Source organism: Coenobita brevimanus, chromosome 19 (assembly GCF_032717465.1).
Source record: "Coenobita brevimanus isolate Jiangsu-jjx chromosome 19, ASM3271746v2, whole genome shotgun sequence".
In the NCBI taxonomy this organism is placed as follows: domain Eukaryota; kingdom Metazoa; phylum Arthropoda; class Malacostraca; order Decapoda; family Coenobitidae; genus Coenobita; species Coenobita brevimanus.
The window spans coordinates 2,064,577-2,088,725 of NC_136972.1; the positions used below are offsets into that span (position 1 = coordinate 2,064,577).

A 24,149-nucleotide genomic window follows, 5' to 3' on the forward strand; every position below is an offset into this window, starting at 1 on the left:
TCTCTCAAATTCACTAAGGAAATAGTTGGAAAAATGGATGAATCCTTAAAAGAAATGCTAATTTCTGGGAAGCAAGTATTTCCATATGAATATCTTTCTGAGACTGATAAGCTTGAAGATCATAGTTTACCACCCATTGATGCATTTTACAGTTCATTAAAAGGAAGCTGCATTACAGAGGAGGAGTATGATCATCCTTCAAAAGTATGGGCAATGGCGGGTTGCTCTAGTTTGGACTACCTCTTGCTGTACCCTAAAGTTGACTGTGACCTACTAGCTGATACGTTCACAAACTGGCGTAGAACTTTGCAGCAACAATACCATTTAGATATAGTTAATTATGTCTCCCTCCCTTCTTTCAGCTTTGATAGCTGGCTGAAATCTTCAAAAATAGAAGTTCAACTCATCAGTGATAGGTCTTTGATTCACCTCATTCAGAATAACATCCGAGGTGGTTTCACTACGGTTATTCGCCGCTTCATGAGAGCTAATAACAAATTCACCAACCCAAGTTTTGATAGCTCAAAAGAAATTTCATTTTTTTAATGTTATTACGATTTTAATTCACTCTATGCCTCTATAATGACAGAATCGCTTCCCATTGGTGATATAAAGAAGCTTAGTGACAGTAAGATGAAAACATTTCTTGATAAGGGAATTGAAAGGCAACCTACAGACGGTACTTTTAGGTACTGGGTTCTGTGTGACACTCTACCAGTGTCTGCAGAGGTTGCTCAGTTAACAGATGATTTTTCTCTGGGCTTAGAACAAAAAAAACATTACTTATGATGATCTTTCACCCTATTCTAAACAGCTATTAGAAAAGGAAGGTAGAAAATATCCTAAATTTAATAAAATAAACTTGTAGCTTCTCACTCAGCAAAGTCCAACTATCTTATAGCTCTACCTCTGTTGCAGTTATATCTGAGGCATGGTCTGAGATTAGCTAGAATGACCTCACTGTTCATTTTTAGACAGGAACCATATTTAAAACCCTTCATAGAACGAAATATAGAATTCAGAAATAATGCCTCAACTAAGGTGAAAAAAGCTATGTACAAGCTAATGTCAAATTCACTGTTTGGGAAAACTTTATTCAATCCCCAGAGATATGCCACCAAAACTAAAGTTTGCCGAATGAGGAAAGAATTCCTAAAAAGTGTTAGGAATCCTTTCTTCAGAAGGGTGATACCTTTACAAGAAAATCGAGTAATAACAATCTCTCAGTCTCCCAAAATAGAACTGTCTCATCCCCAGTTTGTAGCATTTCAAATCCTTGAGTTGGCCAAGGTGAAAATATATCATTTTTGGTATGATGTTCTCACAAAGCACTATGGGGAAAGAGTAAAAGCAGTGTACTCAGATACAGACAGTTTTGTATTTTCACTTGAGTGTGAAGATATATTCAGTGAATTACAAAGGTATCCCCTTGTGGACTGGATAGATACGTCTAATTTCAGTCCCCAGCATCCTTTGTACAGTGATGCACGCAAAGGACAGTTGGGTCTGTTAAAAAGTGAGGTAGGGGAGAAACTGATAGTTGAAGCATGTTGTCTGAAGCCAAAATTATACTCCTTACTTTTGCAGTCAGGTACAGAGATGATAACTGGTAAGGGTATTCCTAGTTATGAAAGGAAAAAACTTAAACATCAAGAATACAAAGACGCTCTTCTGGGGTCCAATAAGATGCATTATGTTAGAGCCACCAGAATATCTAACCGACAGGGACAGATCACCACGATATCATCAAACAAGGGAGGGTTGAGTGAATTTGAAGATAAACGTTATTATTTGTCCCCTACTCAGTCAGTCAGTTATGGGCATCCTTTGGCTAATAAAATTCAAGTAAAAGGAGGGCAAGAAGAAGAGGAAGGAGAAGAAGAAGAAGAAGAAGAAGGAGAAGAAGAAGGAGAAGAGGAAGGAGAAGGAGAAGAAGAAGGAGAAGAAGAAAGAGGATGATGATGATGATGATGATGAGGAGGAGGAGGAGGAGGAGGAAGAGGAGGAGAAGAAGAAGAAGAAGAAGAAGAAGAAGACGAAGAAGGAGAAGAAGAGGAAGAAGAAAGAGATGGGAAGGAGCTTGCATCTCTGTGGGGGTCACGACTCATCCCCATTATCCAACAGTATTTCCCATGCCAGCGAAAACAAGGGTCCGACTTATATGACAGACAAAGGAAAAAGAATAATGGTAAATATTTCCTAGACAGGGAAGCTACTTCGTGATCTATAAGGGTGTTTGTAACATTCTTTTCACAGATATTTTGTACGCAAATCTCATAAACTGTATATATATATATATATATATATATATATATATATATATATATATATATATATATATATATATATATATATATATATATATATAGTACTTGGATGGGTGACCGCCTGGGAACACCAGATGCTGTTGGCATCCCTACGTCAAGTGGGGTTGGTGGAGGATTAGTGCCCCTCCCTGTAAAACAATTATCTCTAAGCCATTGGCCACCCCGTGTGGGATACATGGCGTCTGGCAATGAATATATATATATATATATATATATATATATATATATATATATATATATATATATATATAATAAAAAAAAAAACTTTACTGATAATGTGTAAATAAGTGTTTGCAGTGTTCATGTCATTTATTTATTAGGTGAGGACATTTTTTAGTCTTCTTTCCTAGAAAGGGAAGCTACTTCATGATCTATGAGGGAGTTTGTATCATTATTTTCATATATAATTTGTATGCAGAAATCCTATATAGTCTACTGTATTTACTGTGTTAAAAACCTTTACTGTTAATTTGTAAATAAAGTGTCTGCAGTGTTCATGTTTTATTTATTAGGTGAGGACATTTTAGTTTTTTCATCAGTTTATGAGTAAACACCATGGACAACGTTTACACATCAGAACACACAGATATATTTCGTGATCCTGCCAGAATTATTGTGGCAGGGTTTTCAAACTCAGGAAAAACCGTACTGATATCTAAACTCATCAAGTACTATGCAGAAAAGTTTTCAAAAATATTTATCTGTGGTGTAAGCTATGACCCTCTTCAAGATGATCCAGTCATTGGTCGTAAAGTTTCTGTGCACAAAGATATAATTGACCCTTCAGTACATTCTACTCCACAAGGAAAATCACTACTCATATTAGATGATTTGTATTTAAAGGCAATGCAGAGTCAAACTGTAGCTGAAGCTTTCATCAAGGGACGTCATTCAAACCTGAGTGTTGTATTAATATCTCAAAACTTTTTTATGAGAGCTCCCATTTCTCGTGACGTATCCCTTAATGCCACTCATTTTTAACTCCTACGAACGCGTGACTTGGGACAGGTGGAATGTTTAGCTCGTCAGATACTTGGTAAACAACATGTCCCAGATTTTCTTCAAATATACAGGCGAGCCGTTATCAGTAAACTTTATGGGTATTTACTGATTGATTAATCTATAAAAACTCCCCCACAATTGCAATTTTAGGTCAAACATTGTTGGAGAGCCTCCCTGTGAAGCAGTCTATACCTATGGAAATTAATAGCTTACTTCGAAACATATACTATGATCCTACATCACCTGCATCCTTGGGTAGTATTCAAAAATTATATTGGGCCACCAAAAAAATAAACACTCTAGTGACTAAAACAGATGTGAAGAGATTTTTAAAAGGTTCTAGAGTTTATCTATATCTATCTATCTATAGCCTGACGCCCTAATCCCGCAAAGGGTGGCCGCAGACAAAACGCCTCCAAGTCACTCTGTCACCCACCATTTGACTCCCATCCCCCCAACTCACCCCCCCCTCCCTCATATACCTCTCAACTCCATCCCTCCACCTCATCCTCGGTCTACCCCTCCCTCTCCCTCCCTCCACCTCACCCACATACACCCTCTTAGTCAGTCTTTCACTCTCCATCCTCTCCACATGTCCAAACCACTCTGCATAAATTACAAAGAAAAAGATTCCCACGACGAAACATTGTAGCAGCAGGACCCAGCATTATTCTGACATGTGACCTGGTTGATTTGAGGCACTTAGGGGGGAAAATACAGTAGAGTAACCATGTACAGTATTTACTGGTATGTGTAGATGTCTTCTCACGTTACATGTTTCTCCATCCCATTCAACGAAAAACTGGAGCTACTGTAACTAACGCTCTTTCAATCATTTTAAGTAAACCAGAATCACAAGGTTACTCAAGACTTGTCACAGACAGGGGGACAGAATTTTATAACAAAACGCTGGAATCTTACTTGAAGAGGAAGAATATTACTCTGTATAGTGTTTACTCACAAGAGACAAAGGCTAGTCTCTGTGAGCGTGCCATAAGAACTCTGAAGCACAAAATTTATCGGTATTTAACTGCATACAACACTTTAACCTACCTACCCATTCTAAGTACACTGGTAAGCACATATAATCTCACTCCTCATCGAGGCTTGAAGGGCAAGACTCCTGATGAAATTCTCAAGCTAACAGACCCCAGAGACTGGAGAAAGCAGTTTACAATAATGTATAAAAATCCTATCAAACGTAAAAAAACAGTTAGTTCAGACTTAGCTGTAGGGGACTTAGTACGAACAGTGACTTCATCCAGGAGTAAGAGCTTTGCAAAAGGATTTACTAAACAGAATACAGAAGAGATATTTCGCATTACTAATATACACAAGAGTAAGTCAGGAATTTATACCTATGAGATGGAAGACTGGGGTGGAGAAGCAATCAAGGGAATATTCTACAGAGAAGAAATAATCCCTACTTTAGCTCCAGAAACATTCCCCATTGAAATATTAAAGAGACGGAAGAAGGAAGACGGCTCTTTGCAGTATTATATTCACTGGAAATCATATCCAGATCGCTTTAACGAGTGGACAGATGCCTCGGAGATCCAGAAAACCACTGATCTCCTGCCATCATGAATTTATTCAGTTTCTGAGAGAAACCAAACCAAAGCTGAGGAGGAAATTAATTTCCAGGTGTCGCAAACCAGAGTTAGACTGCTTATCAGTGATATTTGCAGATTTCTTGGGGAAATACTTAACAAGAGATACAAAGGTAATAAGAAAGCTTCGTCCACACCAGTCTGTAATTCGAGAGATTGCTTTGAAACAAACACCTGTAAAGAGAAAAAGGCAGATCCTTACATCTACTACTGAAGGGTCTACTCTAAGCATCTTGCTACCCATTGCCACTACTATATTAGGGAGTCTTCTTAAATAATGACAGTCAAAGAATTCTGCCTAGTACCAAGGTCTCAGGCGGAAACCATTCTTTATGCTTCTACCACTCAAAGACCCCAAGAAACTGCTTATCCTAAATCTTCCTGTGTAATTGTCCCCATTCAGCCTTCAAATACAGAACATCGTCACACACTCAAGGACACAATCAAAATACTACTCAAACCAGACATTCATCAGTATGCTTTTGGTATCTTATCATATTTACGACAACATCCTTTAGTACACTGGGATGATATGGGTAATCTGATGTCTCCAATTTGCAACATTAATATTATAGATGTAATTCAGTAATGGGTAACCCGAAACAACATGTTTGATTCACGTAAAATAACTGACTTGCTAACTTTGGTGAAACTTGAAGATTTAGCCGAGGCTTATATCAAGAATCCAAAGGCAAAGAAACAACTATTCGGGGGTGGGGTCACATCTCCTAATAAAAAAATAAAGCAAAGTTTTAAGAGGTGGGACCCATATTAACCCTCCACGTCCTGATGACGTGAATGAACGTCCACATGTTTTGTCACTACAAATCCCATTGACGTACATAAACGTAAATCAATTGCAAGGTCCCTAATTTGCACAATTTTCAATTTTCACGAGTGATTTTTGGTATGTATACTTGGGACACCTTCCTCTACAAGATGCCAGGCAGGGACAATGCCTTACCCAGCATGACCTCCCTCCAACCCGGCACGCCATTGTCTCGGCAATTCACCTGTTACCAGTGACCTGGCCAGTAAAGCCATGTCGTGCCACGGTACGAAATTCAGGGCCAGAGTGATTCCCCAATCGATGACAATGTGGAGGACAAAGTTTACTTAGCATTAGAGGAAGAAACAGTCAGAAATGATGATCAGGTAATGTCGGCCAAAAAGGTCTGGTATGTTGATGTGTTAGTGGGTGAAACAATGCTCATATTGCCTATATTACTGTGTGAAAACCAATATACTCTCGTACTACATATAAATTCGTACCAAATAAGTAAATAAATACCATTTATGAGTGGTGTGGAATAGTTACCCTCCCACAGAACTCGTTTTCTTTGGAGCCAGCCTGATAGAAACCCCAGTAAAGTAAGGAGTACTGCTAGCTGTATCGAGTATTTTAAATCTCAGGTGAACGATTTCTCTATGAATTTTCGATGTTTCTCACCAAAAGCGGAGGTTTGAGCCAAAAAAAAATTTATCCATAATTGGTCGGGATTGGGGGGAGTCAGTGATGGAAAATCGGCCAGGACGTGACGGGTTAAATTTTGTACTGTAGTACATTATTACTAAGTGGAAACTCTAGCTAATAGATTACTTCCGCTGACAATGAAGCACCACTGAGAGACAGGGTTATTGCATAATTAACTTGCACCAGTGGTATTTTACACCATTTCATTAATTTTTAACTCAAGGCTTTAAGCTTTTTCTAGTTCATCCCTAAAGTCCCAGCAGACTTGCGTGTAGGCATCACGTGAGACAACTGAAAAGGGCGGGTTTGTTTTGTGCTCTAACTGGAAGTGACCACGTTGTGATATCGTGACCATTTCATAAAACGAGCCAACGCCAAACTTGGGTCAGTTTTTCAACGTTATCGGAATTCATCGTGACAGTTACCATCTCACTAGTCAACTGCAGGTGGGCTCAGAGGAGGGAGGAGAGGAAGAGATGGAGGAGGGAGACGAGGAAGTGGCAGAGGAAGGGGACGAAGATAGCATGGGGTAGGCATAAGAAGTGCCCCCTACATCAATTTTTACTGTAACTAATGTAGTAATGTTGCATTTTCAGTTTCACAGAGAAAAATACCCACTATTATGTAAAATAGTCGTGCAAAGCACACAACAGCAGATTTTGATTCTGGCTTGTGATCAGCTTGAATGTATAGAGTTTCAGATTTTACTCAATGCAGCTTCCTAAAAATTATCTTTGTTTAATCAGTTTGTAAAATATAGAGATTATGAAACAATGTCCACTGTAAGAGGTCTCACAACTGTAATATACAAAATGAAGATCAGAATTTAGAATAACAACCAACAATCAGTGTGTGCAAAGCCACAACACCACAGCAATGAAAATTATTAGCAAATGCCAAGTGTTTGGTGTCACAACATAAAAGCTTTAATGGTAATAAAAATGCAAGAATTTTGATTGTTAAATTCATAAATGGATTATAAAAAAGGATGTAAACTAGGTAAATAAAAAGTTTATAATAAAAAAAAACGGGGGGGAGGGGGAATAGTGATCGCTAAAAAAAGTAAACAAACAAGGGAGGATCGCTGGAGAGCACGCAAAACCAGCATGGATTCCGGTAACCTTGACAATGTAAACCCACAAATCCTGATTTTGATTCTTTATAAACTGTTTTCACCAGAGTCAAAAGGTATTTCTGGGTTTACAGTGTCAACGTTACTTGAATCTTTTCTGTTTTTGCATGCTCTCCGGCGATCCTTCCTTATTTATTTACTTTTTTTTTTTTACGATCCCTATTCCCCATTTTTAAAACATATATATTTTTTTCATTTACCTAGTAATCCCTCTCATAAAACATAAGAGGTACAGTCGTCAGCATAAAGTCGCTGCAATATACTCGTGTGGTGTGAGTCCGTTTGTCTGCAACAGTGTAAGGGGACGATTTGCCACATAGACTTTTATGCTCTTTAAAGACGTGTTAGGAGTGTTACCAGAGACTGCCTAGAGTACAGTAACCTTTGTACCGTATTTGATTATTATGAAAAAGTGCAAGAGTTGACAGAAGAATGTTATGGAATGACGTATGAAAGTAATACTCTGGTATTCTTTATTATAACCGTCTCATAACTCCCATTCTCTTTCCATTACTTCTCCTAATGTCTCCCCCACCCCTCCCTCACCCTCCAACCCCCCCCACTCACTTTCATGCGTCTCCACTTTCTCCTCTCCCACCCTCTCTACCTTCATCCATTTATCCACGGCACTAATTCGATTGGTTCATCTTTTGACTGTTTACTAATCCCTGTCTACCCTAGTCCCAATTGCTCGCAGTACTATCAACTATAGCCAAAGTTTAATATCAATATTCCTTCTTGTTTAAGTCCCATTCTCACCTTCCTCGTCTCCTTCCCACTTATTCCAGTTGTCTTTCTTTTCTCCATCCTTTGTCACTACCAACAGCCGGGAGATATTGGGAAATTAAGGTCTCATTCTTGTGATGCATTCCTTACTGGTATTTGTTTCAGTGATCCTGGCAGTCGGTGGCTATTATTTCAGTAGGCGGAATTAAACATTTGTGCCCATTCCTCTTACTTCTCACCCTCTCTCTTCCCTAGTAAAATGTTCCCATTCTCCTAATTACTGTTCACTGAATCATGAAACAGTATTATAACCAATAATGTTTCGAACTGCTGCATCATGTTTGGAGTAGTGGGAGAAAAAGGCTGTGGCATTGCAAGAAGCTCTAGAATGCTGAGGAACAAAAAGGTTATAGGAATATACAAGAGATAGAGGAGCGTGCGATTTATTACGTCGATTAGCGCCGTGGATAATATAAGGTAGACAGCGAGGGAAGAGAAAAAGAAGTGGAGATGGAGAACAGGGAGGGGAGGGGTAAGGTGAGGTGAGAGGTTGGCTGGGGAGGATCATCGGGAGGGGTACGAGGGAGCGAGCTGGAGTTTCATCATTCAGTAACATTCATCTGTTGTTTTTGCACATTTTTATGCTAATCAGGTATAAAGAATATTGCATTTGGGGAGGTTTATAGTACGAACACGTCTTTAAAGCGTATAAAAACCTGTGTGGCAACTAGTTCCCATACTCTGTTGCCAGACAAAACAAACACATCACACGAACAGGCTTGCAACGAATTTGTTCTGACGACTATACATAGTCTCTCTGGGGTAGAAAGAAAGACTGAACTATAGAACAAACAGGATTAGAGTGTTCGCCTTTTTTTGGCCGGGCAACCCCGGGTACCCCTGCTAGCATCTATACCTGTATATATAGAAGAGGCGCGTAATTTGTTTGTTTGTCCTTTAAGCACGCCCAAACCGAGGGCCAGAGACCCACAGACTCACATATAATCTGAATCAGGGTGACCCAAGGATGGTTTTAGGGGGGTCAAAATTTAGATCTGGGTCATTTTGAGGTCACCAGTAGAATGATCGCCTTTTTGGCCAGGGCAACGCCTGGTGCCGATGCAACCCAGTTTTTGGCATCGAAACTCACATGACCTCCAGTTCGGACATCGGCTATGTGAAGTTGACCTCCGAGGTCATTTGGGGTCACCGGTCGGAAGTCACTTGAGGCCACCCGTAGTAGCAAACAAGTGGTCCCATATATTGTGCATTAGTCTGCGAAAGCTGAAATAGAAAGTTCATGGACCTTTTATAATCCCTTCTCTAAAGCATTAGTGGTACATGGTCTTTCTGGGATAGAAAAATTGACCTAAAACAAAATTAGAGTGTTCGCCTTTTTGACCAGGGCAATGCCGGGTACCTTTGCCAGTATATATATATATATATATATATTTATATATATATATATCTCATCAGCCCTTTGAGTATCCACTGCAAGACCGGCCTATCCCGACCGAAGTCAGGACGATACAGCCAATATATCTCTACCAAGTGGCTTAGGCTGTCTAGTAGAGATTGTATGTTGGGTGAGAAGTGCTTGGAAGTGTAATTGTAGTGTTGGAGTGGCTTTGGATGTGTGTGTAGTCTGTTAATCAAGTGTAATCGGCCCGCGCAAGCCGACTGGGTGCAAGCATAGTGTATAGTAAGCGACACTGGTTCAACCACGGCACTCCTTGTGTCCACCAATGTAGTACATGGCCGGGTGAACACGCCCAAAGTTTATTACCCTGGCGGGGCGCGAGCCCTGGTTCACCCGTGTATGAAACGCACACTCTAACACTGTACCACATTACACACACACACACACACACACACACACACACACACACACACACACACACATATATATATATATATATATATATATATATATATATATATATATATATATATATATATATATATATATATATATATATATATATATATATATATATATATATATATATATATATATATATATATATATATATATATAATCCTGTGTTGCCCCATTAGGAGCGTAGAAACCCGGGGCTAGGCAAGTTGGTCCCAACCTTTAAGATGAAAGTGACCAGCCTCACTCATCTCTGAGTGGCATTAACTGAGCAATGAACCCTAACCAACCCTTGGATATAAACTAACACTGGGTCAGTCCAGTTGGAGAGCCTTAATTACACACTAAATCACCAACTTTTGAGGATTCCATTCACCTTAGGAGAGAGTTCTCGAACTGGAGAGTCTGAATGAACTATAGCGCTCATTTTCTCCTACGTGATGGAGAGGGATGCCTTCATGTAGTGGCACCGATATAACCAGGCGGATCCACTGCCTGGTTATACAGTCATATCTCAACAATTTTCCTATCCACCAAAAAGGAGGATGATGGGCTGCAGGAAAAGAGGCAATTTAAGCCTGCAGTCCACCGCGTTCATCTTCAGATGAGCCAAAGGTTGCAGCTCTCATATACTTAAAGTCGTTTAATCAGTGGCACGAATAATTACCAAATGCATCACCATGTTCATGGGATATGGCACTTCAAAACCTTAACTTCTTAGCTATTATATTATTGCTACCACTTACCTTTCTTTTTTCAAAGTGTGACTTCAGGCAGTAAAAGGGCTCAGATACGTACCAGAAAATGTGGGAAAAAATGTGTGGTTGGTACCTGTTGTGTACTTGTCACCTTAGTAGTGGTGGTAGCTGTAGTAGCAGTTTCACCACCATGTTTATCTGAATATCAACCCAGTGGGCTGCAGGCTGATGCTCTTCTCCGTTAGCTAATCTTCATCTTTTCGGGGGATAGGGAAGAAGACTAAAGAACGTTTATATAACCGGGTAACTCCACCGTTCATGTGAGTGTCCCTACGGAAAGGAGTTGCTTTCAAACATCAGTAGAGAGATTGAAATAATTAGTCATCCCCCGAAATTTAGCTGACTAATTGTTATCACGAAATAATATTAACAGCAACAAGCAGCGCTCCGAGAGTGCGCCACTCGGGCCGAATATTTGGCTTTGCCTTGTTACCTATACCTACGACAGATTACTCTGAAAATCGAAGTGCGTCATTCATGCTTCACCCTTAACCATTCCATGAGCATTTGTTCAAATAAGATCAAAAACTGTTTAAGCTGGCTTTGCCTCAGGAACCTTGACCTTTGACATTTACCTTTGACCTTGGCCTCTGGTTGATTGTTCTCAAAATCGAATCTCTGTCCTTCCTTTAACCTGCATCCTCCAACATAGTTTAGTCGGATACAAACTGTTCTACTTCTCCTTGCTATATGCCCTTGATCTTTAATCTATTGCACTAAAAAGCAATAGACAATCATCCTGGATCATTCTAAGTTCTCTCACGAAGTTCGATCTAAATCATTAAAAAATGTTGCAGTTACTTTGTTCATACCCAGAAGCATGGGTCGAACTTCAGACCTTCCCCTGTGATCTCGATCATTGATTGTTCACAGAAATGAATCCCTACATTCCTGTCTGATACTCAACACTTTAACCTAGAAAAAAAAAAGTTTAAATTGACTTTGGCATTTTACTTTTCCCTGTGTTCTTGACATTTGACGGATTGTTCTCAAAATGAAATCCATGTTTTGTATTAATATCAACCCTTCTACTTAGTTTGGTCGAAATCAGATAAAAACTATTCAAGATGACATTGCCTTATGACCTTAACCTTTGATTAATTGTTAACAAAAATGGCTCAGCCCTAGGCTGACCATCAACCCATCCACTTAGTATGACTGAAATCGAATAAAATCAGTTTGAGTAATGTTAACATTTATTTTAATGGAATGAAGAAGGAACCAAAGGCTAGACGCCCACAAAACTGCTCACACAGGGGTGGAAATTACACACAGGGGTCGAAATTTGGCATTTGCTTGTGACCTCGACCTTTGACCGAGTGTTCTTAAAATTGAATCATATTATTCTTGCCTCACCGTGAACCCTCCCGACAACTTGGATAAAAAATGGATGACAAACTATTCTAGTTTACTTTGTTAGTTCAGCGCTTGACCTAACCCTGTGGTCTTGACACGTCCACCTATTTATAAAATGGGTTTCTATATGGGTTATCCCTCAGCCCTTCTTCCAAGGTTGGTAAAAATCAAATAAAACCTTTTTGAGTTATGTTAACACACACATATGAGTACACACACACACACACACACACACACACACACACACACACACACACACACACACACACACACACACACACACACACACAAAAGACCAGCTCTGTCTCCGTGAGGATAGCTGTAACAAAAGTATGTAAAGCTCCATATCATCCTGATGGTTAAATCGATTTTAACTCTCCAATTGGATTCAACATAAGTGTTTACATCCAGAGGGATGTTGCTCACATAAGACCACTCAGGGGTCGGTGAGACTGGTCACACTCGCCTTCAGTGTCAGGACTTCGTAGCCTAGCCTCGAGCTTCTACGCTGGTGATGGAGCAAATAAGGGCTGGGTGATGGAAGGGTGGAAAGAAATAATGAACTTGCCTTTCATTTTCAAAGCCATTTATTTTAATTTCTTTCATCCAGTAATACATCAGTCATAATCTGTAATAATTTTATCTTTTCCAAGACATCAAATAATAGTTTTGCTTCATTTAGAGATGCTGGGGAGGGACGCCTTCATGTGGTGGCACTGATATGACCGGGCGGCTCCACAGCCTGGCAATACAAACGGTCTCTAGTTACTCCCTGTCCCCAAAAAGAGGAAGGTAGACTGCAGGAAAAAGTGAAGTTAAGCCTGCAGTCCACCGGGTTCACATTCAGGTGATCCTGGGGCTGCAACTGCTGCTACTGGCACCTTACTCGGTAGTGACGGTATCATCTGATGGCACTGATGCTACTTAATAAATGGACTGTATTTTAGATGGCAGGCTTCGTTTGCATATTACACTTTGATGTTTCTTGTACGTTATTTGTATGGTTTTGATATCAACATAGTTTGCATCAGTAACATTCAAAAGGATACTGAGGTGCAGCATGCACGATAAATCACTAAGGAAAAGATGATACGAAATCTCAAAGGACACATATAGCGCGACCCAGTGTTTGTTTAGCATTGTAGAGCCAGGTGACGTATTGGCCAGTTAGCAGATATTACTCGCAAATGGTGCTGGAGTGTGACGCCTTCAAGTGGCACCGACATGACAGGGTGGTGGAGCTGCCCTGTTATACGAACTTCCCTCATTGTCCTTCCTGTGGAGGAGGGCAGCTTCAACCTGCAGTCCACTGGGTTAACATTTTGGTGATCCAGGGGTTGCAGCTGTTTCATTAACTAATGCTACACCCAGTACGCAAATGGAAGAACCCGATTTCGTTTCTCGGGATAATGCATTTCTTGGACAAAGTTGTTTTTTTCCCTTTTACTTGTTCACTGGTGCTGGAGAGGGACTCCTTCGCGCGGTGGCACTCATATAACCGAACGACCCCTCTTCCCACTTATACAATAGTCCTCCAGCTCCCTTTCTACCTCAAAATAAGGATGGTGGACTGTCGAAGAAGGGCAACTTCAGCCTGCAGTGCACCGACTTTACGTCTCACATGTACCCTGGGCAACAACAACAACAGCAACTACTACTACTACTGCTACTACTACTACTATTGCTGCTGCTGCTATCTGTTAACTTAGCAGTATAGTTGGGAAACTGAGTATAAGAAGGATTGTTACGGGTTATATCCTAGGCGAAGACCGAGATTTAGAAAATTAAACGCTTTCCTTAGCTACCTCCGTGTATCTGATAGGCATAAAGTTTACCCTTGTCTTTTATCACTGATGGGTTACTGCATACAGCTCTTCTAAGCAGGATGGAGTCAAAGTTTTGTTCCACTCTTGTCCTCTTAATGACTCTCTCTCTCTCTCTCTCTCTCTCTCTCTCTCTCTCTCTCTCTCTCTCTCTCTCTCTCTCTCTCTCTCTCTCTCTCTCTCTTCCCCCGCTGCAGTGTTTGATCTTTTTCCCTACAATATCGCTGTGTCGATGACCACTGCTTCTGTAGAGTGTCTGCTTCTATACCTACCCAGTTAAAGGCGGGCATGCAGCACTTAACAAATAACGTACTTTCAATTGGTTTTCCTCAGGATTTTTAGTAGTAGTTGCTATGGCCTTAGTTGCAGCAGCCTTAGGTTTATCTGAAAGATGAACCCAGTGGACAGCAGGCTGAGGTTGTCCTCCTGCCGTCCATCATTCTTCTTTTAGGAGATAGAGAGGCATCTGAGGAAGTTTAGTGTAACTGAGCAGAGAAGCCGTCCAGTTCTATCGGTGTCACCACGTGAAGACGTCCTTCCTCAGCACCGTTTTGGTCTCTTGTTGCAGGAGTTAACCAATACTCTTAGTCTTCTGTGTATACCAGTGATCACGTCTGGAACTGTCTTCTTCAGTTCGAATTACCATCTTCGTCTGACCTCCAGTCCAGGCACCTCTGAGGTGTCCAGGCACCTCGAAAATATCGTATCATTATCAGAGGTCTCCTTTATTAAATTTTTCCATTAAAAGAATCTTTTCAACCAATTAACGTTTTGTTTACTCTTTCTGCCATTAGAATAAAATCGAGCGCTTCAAAATTTTTCTAACTCCTCAACATTAGTTATTTACTTTCCATATTACACTATACAATATCCTCTTGTGTTTGATCAATGACTCATTAATTCAAAGACAGATTGGATGATTAACATACATGGAATTATTATAGTGCCACCACCAGAAACAAACAGGTAATAAGGGGGTGCTGAAGTGCTTCCTAACCCGTTGAAAATTCCACCCTTGGAGCCGTATTATCATCAGTTAAATGAAAATGAAATTGGAGTTCCATATTGGATCTCGTACTGCTAGTCATCTTTATGCCATCGTGCTGGGTGAAAATCGATTTTTTTTCCCTAAACCATCCACAATAAACTGAAATAAATATACTAATCAGCAACTCGCATTTGAGAACCTACGTCGCCTACATAGCGTCACAGGAGCCAGTTACAAACATGGTGTTGGCTTGTCCAGGAGATACATCAGTCAGTGCTGCAACACATTTTGCAGCACTAGACACACCTGTTTCATTATTCATTTACATACCTTCCAGTATAGATTCTGCACACACACACACACACACACACACACACACACACACACACACACACACGCACACACATATAAAGGATGGTGGTGCCATGAGTGACTTCCCTTAATATTTCGGTGCCAAACACTGCGTTCTGAGCAGGTTTGGCATATTATTATACGGTAATGCTTTTATATAGTTGAAATATTCTGTTCTGTTACAAGACATTTGCTACTGTAATATTGTTGCCGCTGAACACAGAACTTCATGCACGGATTCATCTGCATATTTGACTTTAAGGCTGCATTCACACGAGCGGTTTCTGCCGTGGCGCTTTTACCTGCTCGCTTGGATGTGCGATTTTAGTCAGCCCTTCACACGGACGGTTTTAGCCACTGGGTGTCAGTCTACTATACAGCAATCGCGGCGCACGACTCTGATGTCATCATCGTACCCTGGCAACCTAGCATTCAAAAGTGCGTCCGATTTCGTATCGTTATACATGAATCATATTATTATACACGAAAATTATTTTACACGAACATATTATACACGAACCACATGCGTCTCATATTAGACATGAAATCAGACGCACTTTTGAATGGTAGGTTGCCAGGGCACGATAATAATAACCTCAGAGTCGCGCGCCGCAACTACAGCGTCTCTTCGATGGAGGACGTGAGGAATATTTGTGTGTGTTTATTTAAAGAACAAGGTAATTAAAAAAAAAAAAAAAAAAAAAAAAGGAAATTGTGGATGCATCCCTCGAACAGTAGTCGACATCTGCAGGGTGCATTTTACACTCTGTTTGAAGACCTGAAAGCTGATGATCCCATGACACAGTTTGCAATTTAAAGTCATCAATTTTCATAAAACACAGAGGTACAGGGCTAATAAGTCTATAATTATATTCATTAGTTCATTTTCAGTATGAAGTTATAAAAAAAATATTTGCGCTATTATAGTACATGCAATCTATTGATACTGCAGAGCAGTTGGTTGTGATATATCTCCCAGGGCTGAAACCTAACTGCTGCTGTGGGCAAAACCGCTCGTCTCGTGTGAACGGACCCATAGCAACGCGTGGCCTCCCATCCCGCCCGGCAGTTTTATTGCCGCCGCAGTCTAGCCATCCAGGCCGCCAGGGCAAAAACCTCGCGTGTGAAAGCAGCCTAAAGGAGGCTCCGTAGCTCAAGAAGCTGACCAGTTTATTTCTGCATGTGACGCGTTAGCATTCTCTTGTAGAGTATTTATATCATCCATGTCGCCGTCAAAGAAATATAAAAGACTTTTTACGGTGAAATGGGGAAAATCAATCGCTCAGGAAGAAGTATAAGACAGACCTACTGTATAGTCCGTATTCCCGTTAACCACGGCAACTCCCTGGCACATTTTCCTTGGCAATTCATTCTGCATATTACACCAAAAAATAATGTGTGTTATTTACAAGTATATCAATGCAACATCTACATAATTTACACAAGGAACGTATCGCAGAGGCTGAATGGTGAGTAATTAGTCAACATTTTGTCAAGTATTTTTCCTCCTTGGACCTTTCTTCATCTCATCTTTGGGTAGGAATGGAGATCTGGATGATGATAATAATGAACGTACAAGAGAACAATAACCGTCGTATGTGGAGAGAAACTATATCCTATCCTATATACCTAGGCTGCTTCCCCCAAAGAAAGGGAGGTAGCCGAGACAGGACGACACACTCCCCATTTACTCATCCATTCAAACACATTCATTCGCATCTTAGCCCCAAAGGGGAGAACGGACAGATCTTCACCCCACCACACTGCACAAGGGTCAACTGCGCAATGCAATCAGTGACATCTGCAGCAGGGCCTGACAGCAGAGCTGGCTTACCCCTGCCACATCATAACAGACTCATCCCCTTACCCGCACCTGACCTGAAATAGCTGATCAGACCAAATGCAGGAGAATATCCCCTCAGGGCTGCATCATCACTTATTCATTCACAATTTCTCTCCACCCATTTCTGTCACGCACAGCCACTCTTCCTTGCTCAACAGACATCCCTCTCGCATCCAGTGCTCTCTTCACACTGTCCATCCATCCTATTCGTGGTCTTCCTCTCAGCCTTACACCTCTCACATCAGATCTAGTTATCTTTTTCACCAATCGCTCATTATCCATTCTCTCCATATGCCCAAACCATCGCAACACCCTCTGCTCAACTCTACCAGCCATCTCCCGAACAACTCCAGTTCTCCTTCGCACTTCATCATTCCGCACTCGATCCATACGCGTCGCTCCACACATACTCCTCAGACACCTCATCTCCATTACATTCAAACTTTTCCTCTCTGCTACACCCATATTCCATGTTTCAGCCCCATACAATGCAGTCGGTACCACAACACCCTCATACAGCCTTCTCTTTACATCCATTCTAAGTGAACGACATCTAAACACTTTTTTTCATTCCTCCCAGCACCTTTCCTACTTCATTTATTCTAAACTTCACTTCTGCATCTATTCTTCCATCCACAGCAACATGTGACCCTAGATATTTAAAACACTCTACCTCCTCAAGCAACTCGCCATTCAAAACTATATTCATCCTCCTACCATCTACCAACCTCGTACACTTCATCACTTTACTCTTATTCTCATTTACTTTCAATTTCCTCCTTTCACACACCCTTCCAAACTCCTCTACCAACTGTCTCAATCTCTCCTCTGAATCAGCCACCAGTGCAGTATCATCTGCAAACAGCAGCTGCTTCAGATTCCACTCTCCACCATCAACATTCACCAGACTCAGACCTCCACCTAAAACTCTTGCATTCACCTCCCTTACAACACCATCCATGTAAATATTAAACAACCAAGGCGACATCACACATCCCTGTCACAGCCCCACTCTCACAGGAAACCAATCACTCACAGCATTTCCCACTCTTACACACGCTCTACTATTTACATAAAAACTTTTCACCCCTTTTAATAACCTACCATCAAGTCCATACAATCTTAAAACAGTCCACAAAGCCTCCCTATCAATTCTATCATACGCTTTCTCTAAATCCATAAATACCCAAAACACATCCTTGCCTTTCGCTAAATACTTTTCACACACTTGTCTCACTGCAAACACCTGATCCACGCATCCCCTCCCTCTCCTAAAGCCACACTGCTCATCACCAATCACTCCCTCTGTACCCTCTCTAACTCTCATAATTAACACTCTACCATACACCTTACCTACAACACTCAACAGACTTATACCCCTAAAGCTAGTACATTCATACTTATCACCCTTGCCTTTATACAACGGGACCACACAAGCACTTTCCCAGTCAACTGGCACCATACCTTTCACAAAGCACACATTCAACAATCTTACTAACCAGTCAACAATAGTCACTCTACCACCCTTCAGGCATTCCACAGCACACCCATCCATACCTGCAGCTTTCTCTGTTTTCATCTCCTTTACTGCCTTCTCCACTTCCTCCTTCGTGATCAAAGAATCATTCAACTCTCCCAACACATTTATTCCTTGCACCCTTCCATCCGCCACAAGCTCAGCCACCCTTTCCTCCTCTACATTTAACAATCTTTCAAAATACTCTGCCCATCTCTTCCTTACTGCATCCATCTCAATTAACATCCTTCCATCCTCTGCTTTTACTCGTTCTTCCTTCCCAGACTCTCCCTTTCGCACCCTTTTCACCTCCTTCCAAAACATTTTCTTATTCTGTTGAAAATTCTCTGTCAGCCGCCTACCTCACCTCTCATCTGCTGCCACTTTAGCATCACGCACAGCCCTTCTCGCCTTATTCCTCTTTTCCTTGTACCTCTCATATGACATCTCATCCTTCCTCTGCAGCCACACTTCATATGCACGTCTCTTCGCAGCCACAGCCATACTTACTTCCTCGCACCACCATTCACTTCCTTTTCTTACACCACCACCCACACGCCTCACACCACACACCTCTTCTGCATGCCCCGCCACGGCATTCTTAAATAACTGCCACTCCTCCTCCACACTGCCATTTTCCCGATCTTTCACTGCGTTCCACTCATCTTTCAATTTCTCCTGATACTCTATCTTTTTCTTTCTTTCATCCAACTCACTCACTTTCAAAACCTCCCTGCCACACCTAACCCTCCTAGCTCTCACCCATCTCTTACCTACTCTTAACTTTCCCTCCACCAGGTAGTGGTCAGACATACCTCCACCCTCCCCTCTCAGAACTCTCACATCCAACAATTTTCCTATTACATTCCTAGACACAACCACATAGTCCATCAAAGCTCTATCAACAACCCTTCCACCCTCCTGTCTCACCCATGTATACTTATAAATATCTTTCTTCTAAAACAGCGTATTCCCAATCACCATCTCTCGCTCAACACACATCGCTATCATTTGCTCCCCATTTTCATTTCTTCCAGGCACACCATGCATACCAACTACCAACTACACCTTCAACTGCTACATTTCCCACTCTAGCATTCAGATCTCCCATCATTACCACATTCACATTCGCTCCAAAACTCTGCAGACACTCATCAACATCATTCCAGAAAGACTCCCTCTCTTCTTCATCCCTTTCACTACCAGGCCCATATGCACTCACAAACACCCACAACTCATGTTCAAATTTCGCTTTCACCCACATCAGTCTCGATGACACCTCCTTCCATTCAATCACACACTGCTGTACTTCCGGACTCACTAACAAGAAACTAGTAAGAAACTAGTAAGAAAAAAGGCGACGAGGAGCCCCGTTAACTGATGAGAATGCAGACCTTGTAGAGCCTGTGCATCTATAGCTAAGTCTCGTCAGGCGTCCTTGGCTCCACGAGGTAAGGGTGGAGAGCTATGTTGGTTGGCGTGGGCAGAGAAGAGAAGAAGTTGCGCACCTGAAACATCACAGATATTTACTCATCATCATCAACATCATCATATAGTTGGAAGATCTAGTATAATGCATACTCCTGTCTTTCATTTTGTAAATCACAGGAAGTAGGAAAACTCATTTACAACCCCCTCTCACTCCCCCTCCTTATTATACTTTAGGTTCGGTAAGGTTGGGTGAGAGTTGGCTAGCTCAGGTTAAATAAATTTTTTGCTGGATTAAACACTGCAAAGCTAGCTTAAATTAGGTTGAGTTTGGTTAGGTTAAATTTGGTCAAGTTAGGTTAGGTTACATTATTATGAGTTAAGTTCGGTTAGGTTAGGATAAATTTGGTTAGTTTAGTTTAGGTTAGATTAGGTTATGTAAGAAAAAGAGTGGCTATGTTAGCTTGGGTTTAGTTTTGTTAGGTTAAGGTAGCATAGATTATTACTGCCTGTAACAGGCCCTACTTCCTCTCCTGCATTACTCTCCATGGACGTAGAAACAAAGTGTAGCCAGTGCGAAACAAGAGCTACCAACAGCAATGGTCCGTGGGTAATTTAATTATGAATGTTGTTGCGGATTCAAGAGGCTCGTTGTCAAAGACCATGAAGACAGAAGCCGGAGAGGCGATTGCTATTATAATTCAGAATAAGATCATGCCGTTTTATGTCTTACTGATACCAAGAGTATTGTTTGATATATACTGTATAAGAAAATCTCTCTCATCGGCATGCTGAAAAATTTCAGATGTGTTTACTTGTTATATTTCATTCTTGCAAACACCAGACGATTTTATTCAACTGCAGCAACATTTGTTTAGTATGATGTCACAAGGCTTTGATCAATTAAAAAAAAAAACTTACATGGGAAAAAGATGGATCTGTCATTTGAACCTCAGACTGTATAACGCTTGGATAGTTTTCAGCATCTGTGCTTATCAAAACTATTTTTTTTTTTTTTTCATATTAGGATGACCAATGTACCAGTATATATATATATATATATATATATATATATATATATATATATATATATATATATATATATATATATATATATATATTTACTGGTACATTGGTCATCCTGATATGAAAAAAAATAGTTTTGATAAGCACAGATGCTGAAACTCAACCCTATGAGGCAATTGATAGCCAACCCATCTCTGTATCCTGCTTTCTCTATACTCACTCCAAATCCAAAGGTGCATGTTATGTATATGTATGCAGCAACATAACTTGCTATCATGTTCCAGATCTTGTCTTCTGAATTCTCTACTCCCTGGCTTTGGCTATCTTGTCAGTCTCTGACGAACTATATCTGTGCTGTTTATTTATCCCTTAATTCTACTGTTTATGAAAATTTCGTTCATACGTCTAAGATGGAACATCTATCAATTTCTCCATTTAGTGAAATGCCCATTCTAGGTAATTTCAGTGTTCATAACCACCTTTGGCTCTCCTCTCCTTTCTCTGATACACCTGGTGAGCATGAACAAGTCTACATCGATTCTGTCCTTTATGACCTAGAGCAACATGTACAGCACCCTTCCCATATCCTTGACTGCCTTGGAGTGAGTTTCAACATACCTGACCTCTTCCTTACAACTTATCCTTGAACTTACGTTACTAATTATTACTCTCTGAAGGGCCCTTCCAATCTAAAATTTTATCATCTTTACCGGTCCCATCACTCCAGTAAGGCCTGTGGACCCTCCCAAGAAGCAGTAGCTGTGGCACTTTGGTGTTGCTGATTGGGAGGCCCTCAGGCAGCATTTCTTTGATTTTCTTTGGAATGATTATTGCTTCCATGGCTGTGAACCATATCAGTGTGCCTAATACATAATGAAGGTTATTCTCTTGGGCATGGAAACATACATTCCTTTCTCTTATCCTGTGACCAATGAAAAAAAAATGGTTTATTCACTCTTGTTCTGATGCTGTGTACATAAAGGAGAAGGCCTATAAAAGATACCGGGGCCAACCAATCCCTCAATCTCATCTCTTTTACATTTCTGTCCAGAATCTTGCTAAATCTGTTTTTTGCTCTGCAAAAAATAATTTCATTCGTACTAAATGCTCTGAGCTCTCGTGCTCAAGTTCCTTCTGCTGCTTCGGGCGCCTTGCTTAAAATCTTTCTAACAACTTTTTTTCTTCAGGTTTCCCTCCTCTCTTCCTCTGTGATGGCTCTACAGCTACCTCTTCAAATGATAAAGCAGAACTCGTCGCTCAGACTTTCTCCTCCAATTCCACCTTAGACAACTCTGGTGCTGTTCCTCTGTCACTTCCCCTCTCTGATTTCCTCTCGGCTGACATTTAAATTTCTTCAACGGAAGTCTTTTTCTGCCATCACTGTCCTCAATGCTGACAAGGCATATGAGCCTGAAGGGGCCCCTCCTTTAGTTCTCAAGAACTGTGATTTTTTGCTTACACTCTACCTAGCTAAGCTCTATTGCCATTGTCTGTCAACTTGTACCTGTCCTTCTTGGTGGAAGTTTGCTCTCATTCAGCCTGTCCTAATCCGTTCCATCCGTGTCTATATATATATATATATATATATATATATATATATATATATATATATATATATATATATATATATATATGGGGAAACCTATAATGACCCAAATTGTAAAATCTGCTTGCAAGAGATTAGGTGTGCTGAGCCGAGACAGTGCCTTCTTCACAGTTGTTGACTTTATACGAGGGTTTTATAAACTCCTCTGTAGAGCACAACTCTCATGTATAGGTAGGTTCCCAACATACAACTCTTCTCAGCAAGGTGGTATCAAAGGCTTTTCCTCTCTGCTCAAACTCTGTCTCTTTGCTGCTCTGTTGCATTTTTTTCTCTTGTCTCGTTTCTTTAATGGTCGCTGCTCCTCTGAAGTATCCACTTGTATGACTCCGCCACTACAGTAGGTGCGTAGCACCCATCTACCAGCAAAATCTTATCCCCTTTCTGTCCATCTCTTTAATGCAAAAGTTAACAGTTACTCTCAGTCCATCATATACGGAACAGGTCAACTCTGGACCTGTCTTCCTTTGTCTGTATTTCGTACCGACTATGACTTCCAGTTTTTCAAACGCAATGTGTCCAGATGTCTCGAAATGACCGGATCTTGAATTTGGCTATCTGTTATCTTTTGTTGGACGGAACAGTCTTGCATCCTTCTAGCCTTTGTTTCCTTCTTCTTTCCATTAAGAAAGAAAATGTGTGAGTAACACAACTTCCCAACGCCACGGTCCAGTTTTTTCAACAGTTCTGCTTTGTCCTGCTTCATTTTTTTTTTTATGGCAGTAGGGTAAATGTGGTACTGCATTAAAACCACCCAAATAGCTACTAATACACCAGTGTGATTAGACAGGCGAGTGAAAGCAAATGCTGAGGATCGGGGGTCGGTAGGTCACTGGGTAGCTACGTATCGGTTACTGTGGTAAAGGCGTGCCTCATGCTGACGCTGCCACACGCATACAACCCCTAAACACAGCAACGCATTATACACTCCACACTCACTTTTAAAGTGCCTCATTAAATAACAGTGATGGAAATAATCTTTTGATCTGACTGTGGTAGTAATTAGGAATATATTGAAGCAGTGATTTATTATTTTAAAGGTTAAACTAAACTAAATGAACAAGAAATTTGATGAGAAGTATCGTATTCACAAGAAGAAAAACTGATATTTACGAATTATGAATTGTAAGATTTTCGTATTCACAGACAAAATTCATTGATGACAATCCTGGCTCACAGAGCTGGGAGAACCAGAAGAAAAAATGGTCATTTGGTTCATGATCGAGATTAGCAAAATTGATGTGAATATTACTGATCCAGTTCCTCCAGTCTATTTAAGGGTTATTATTAGGATATTAGATAAAAACGTG

The 24,149-nt window shown here is 40.7% G+C and overlaps 1 protein-coding gene across 1 annotated transcript in view; it reads right to left on the reverse strand.

Annotated features, from left to right (window-relative positions):
- Positions 1-20,134: 20,134 nt before the first annotated feature.
- Positions 20,135-24,149, reverse strand: part of LOC145391606 (venom carboxylesterase-6-like) — a 108,975-nt gene continuing 104,960 nt past the window's right edge. The window contains exon 14 of the mRNA XM_080266150.1: positions 20,135-20,290. Coding sequence (XP_080122276.1) covers positions 20,201-20,290 — 90 coding nt within the window. The 3' untranslated portion in view covers positions 20,135-20,200. The remainder of the gene's footprint in view (positions 20,291-24,149) is intronic.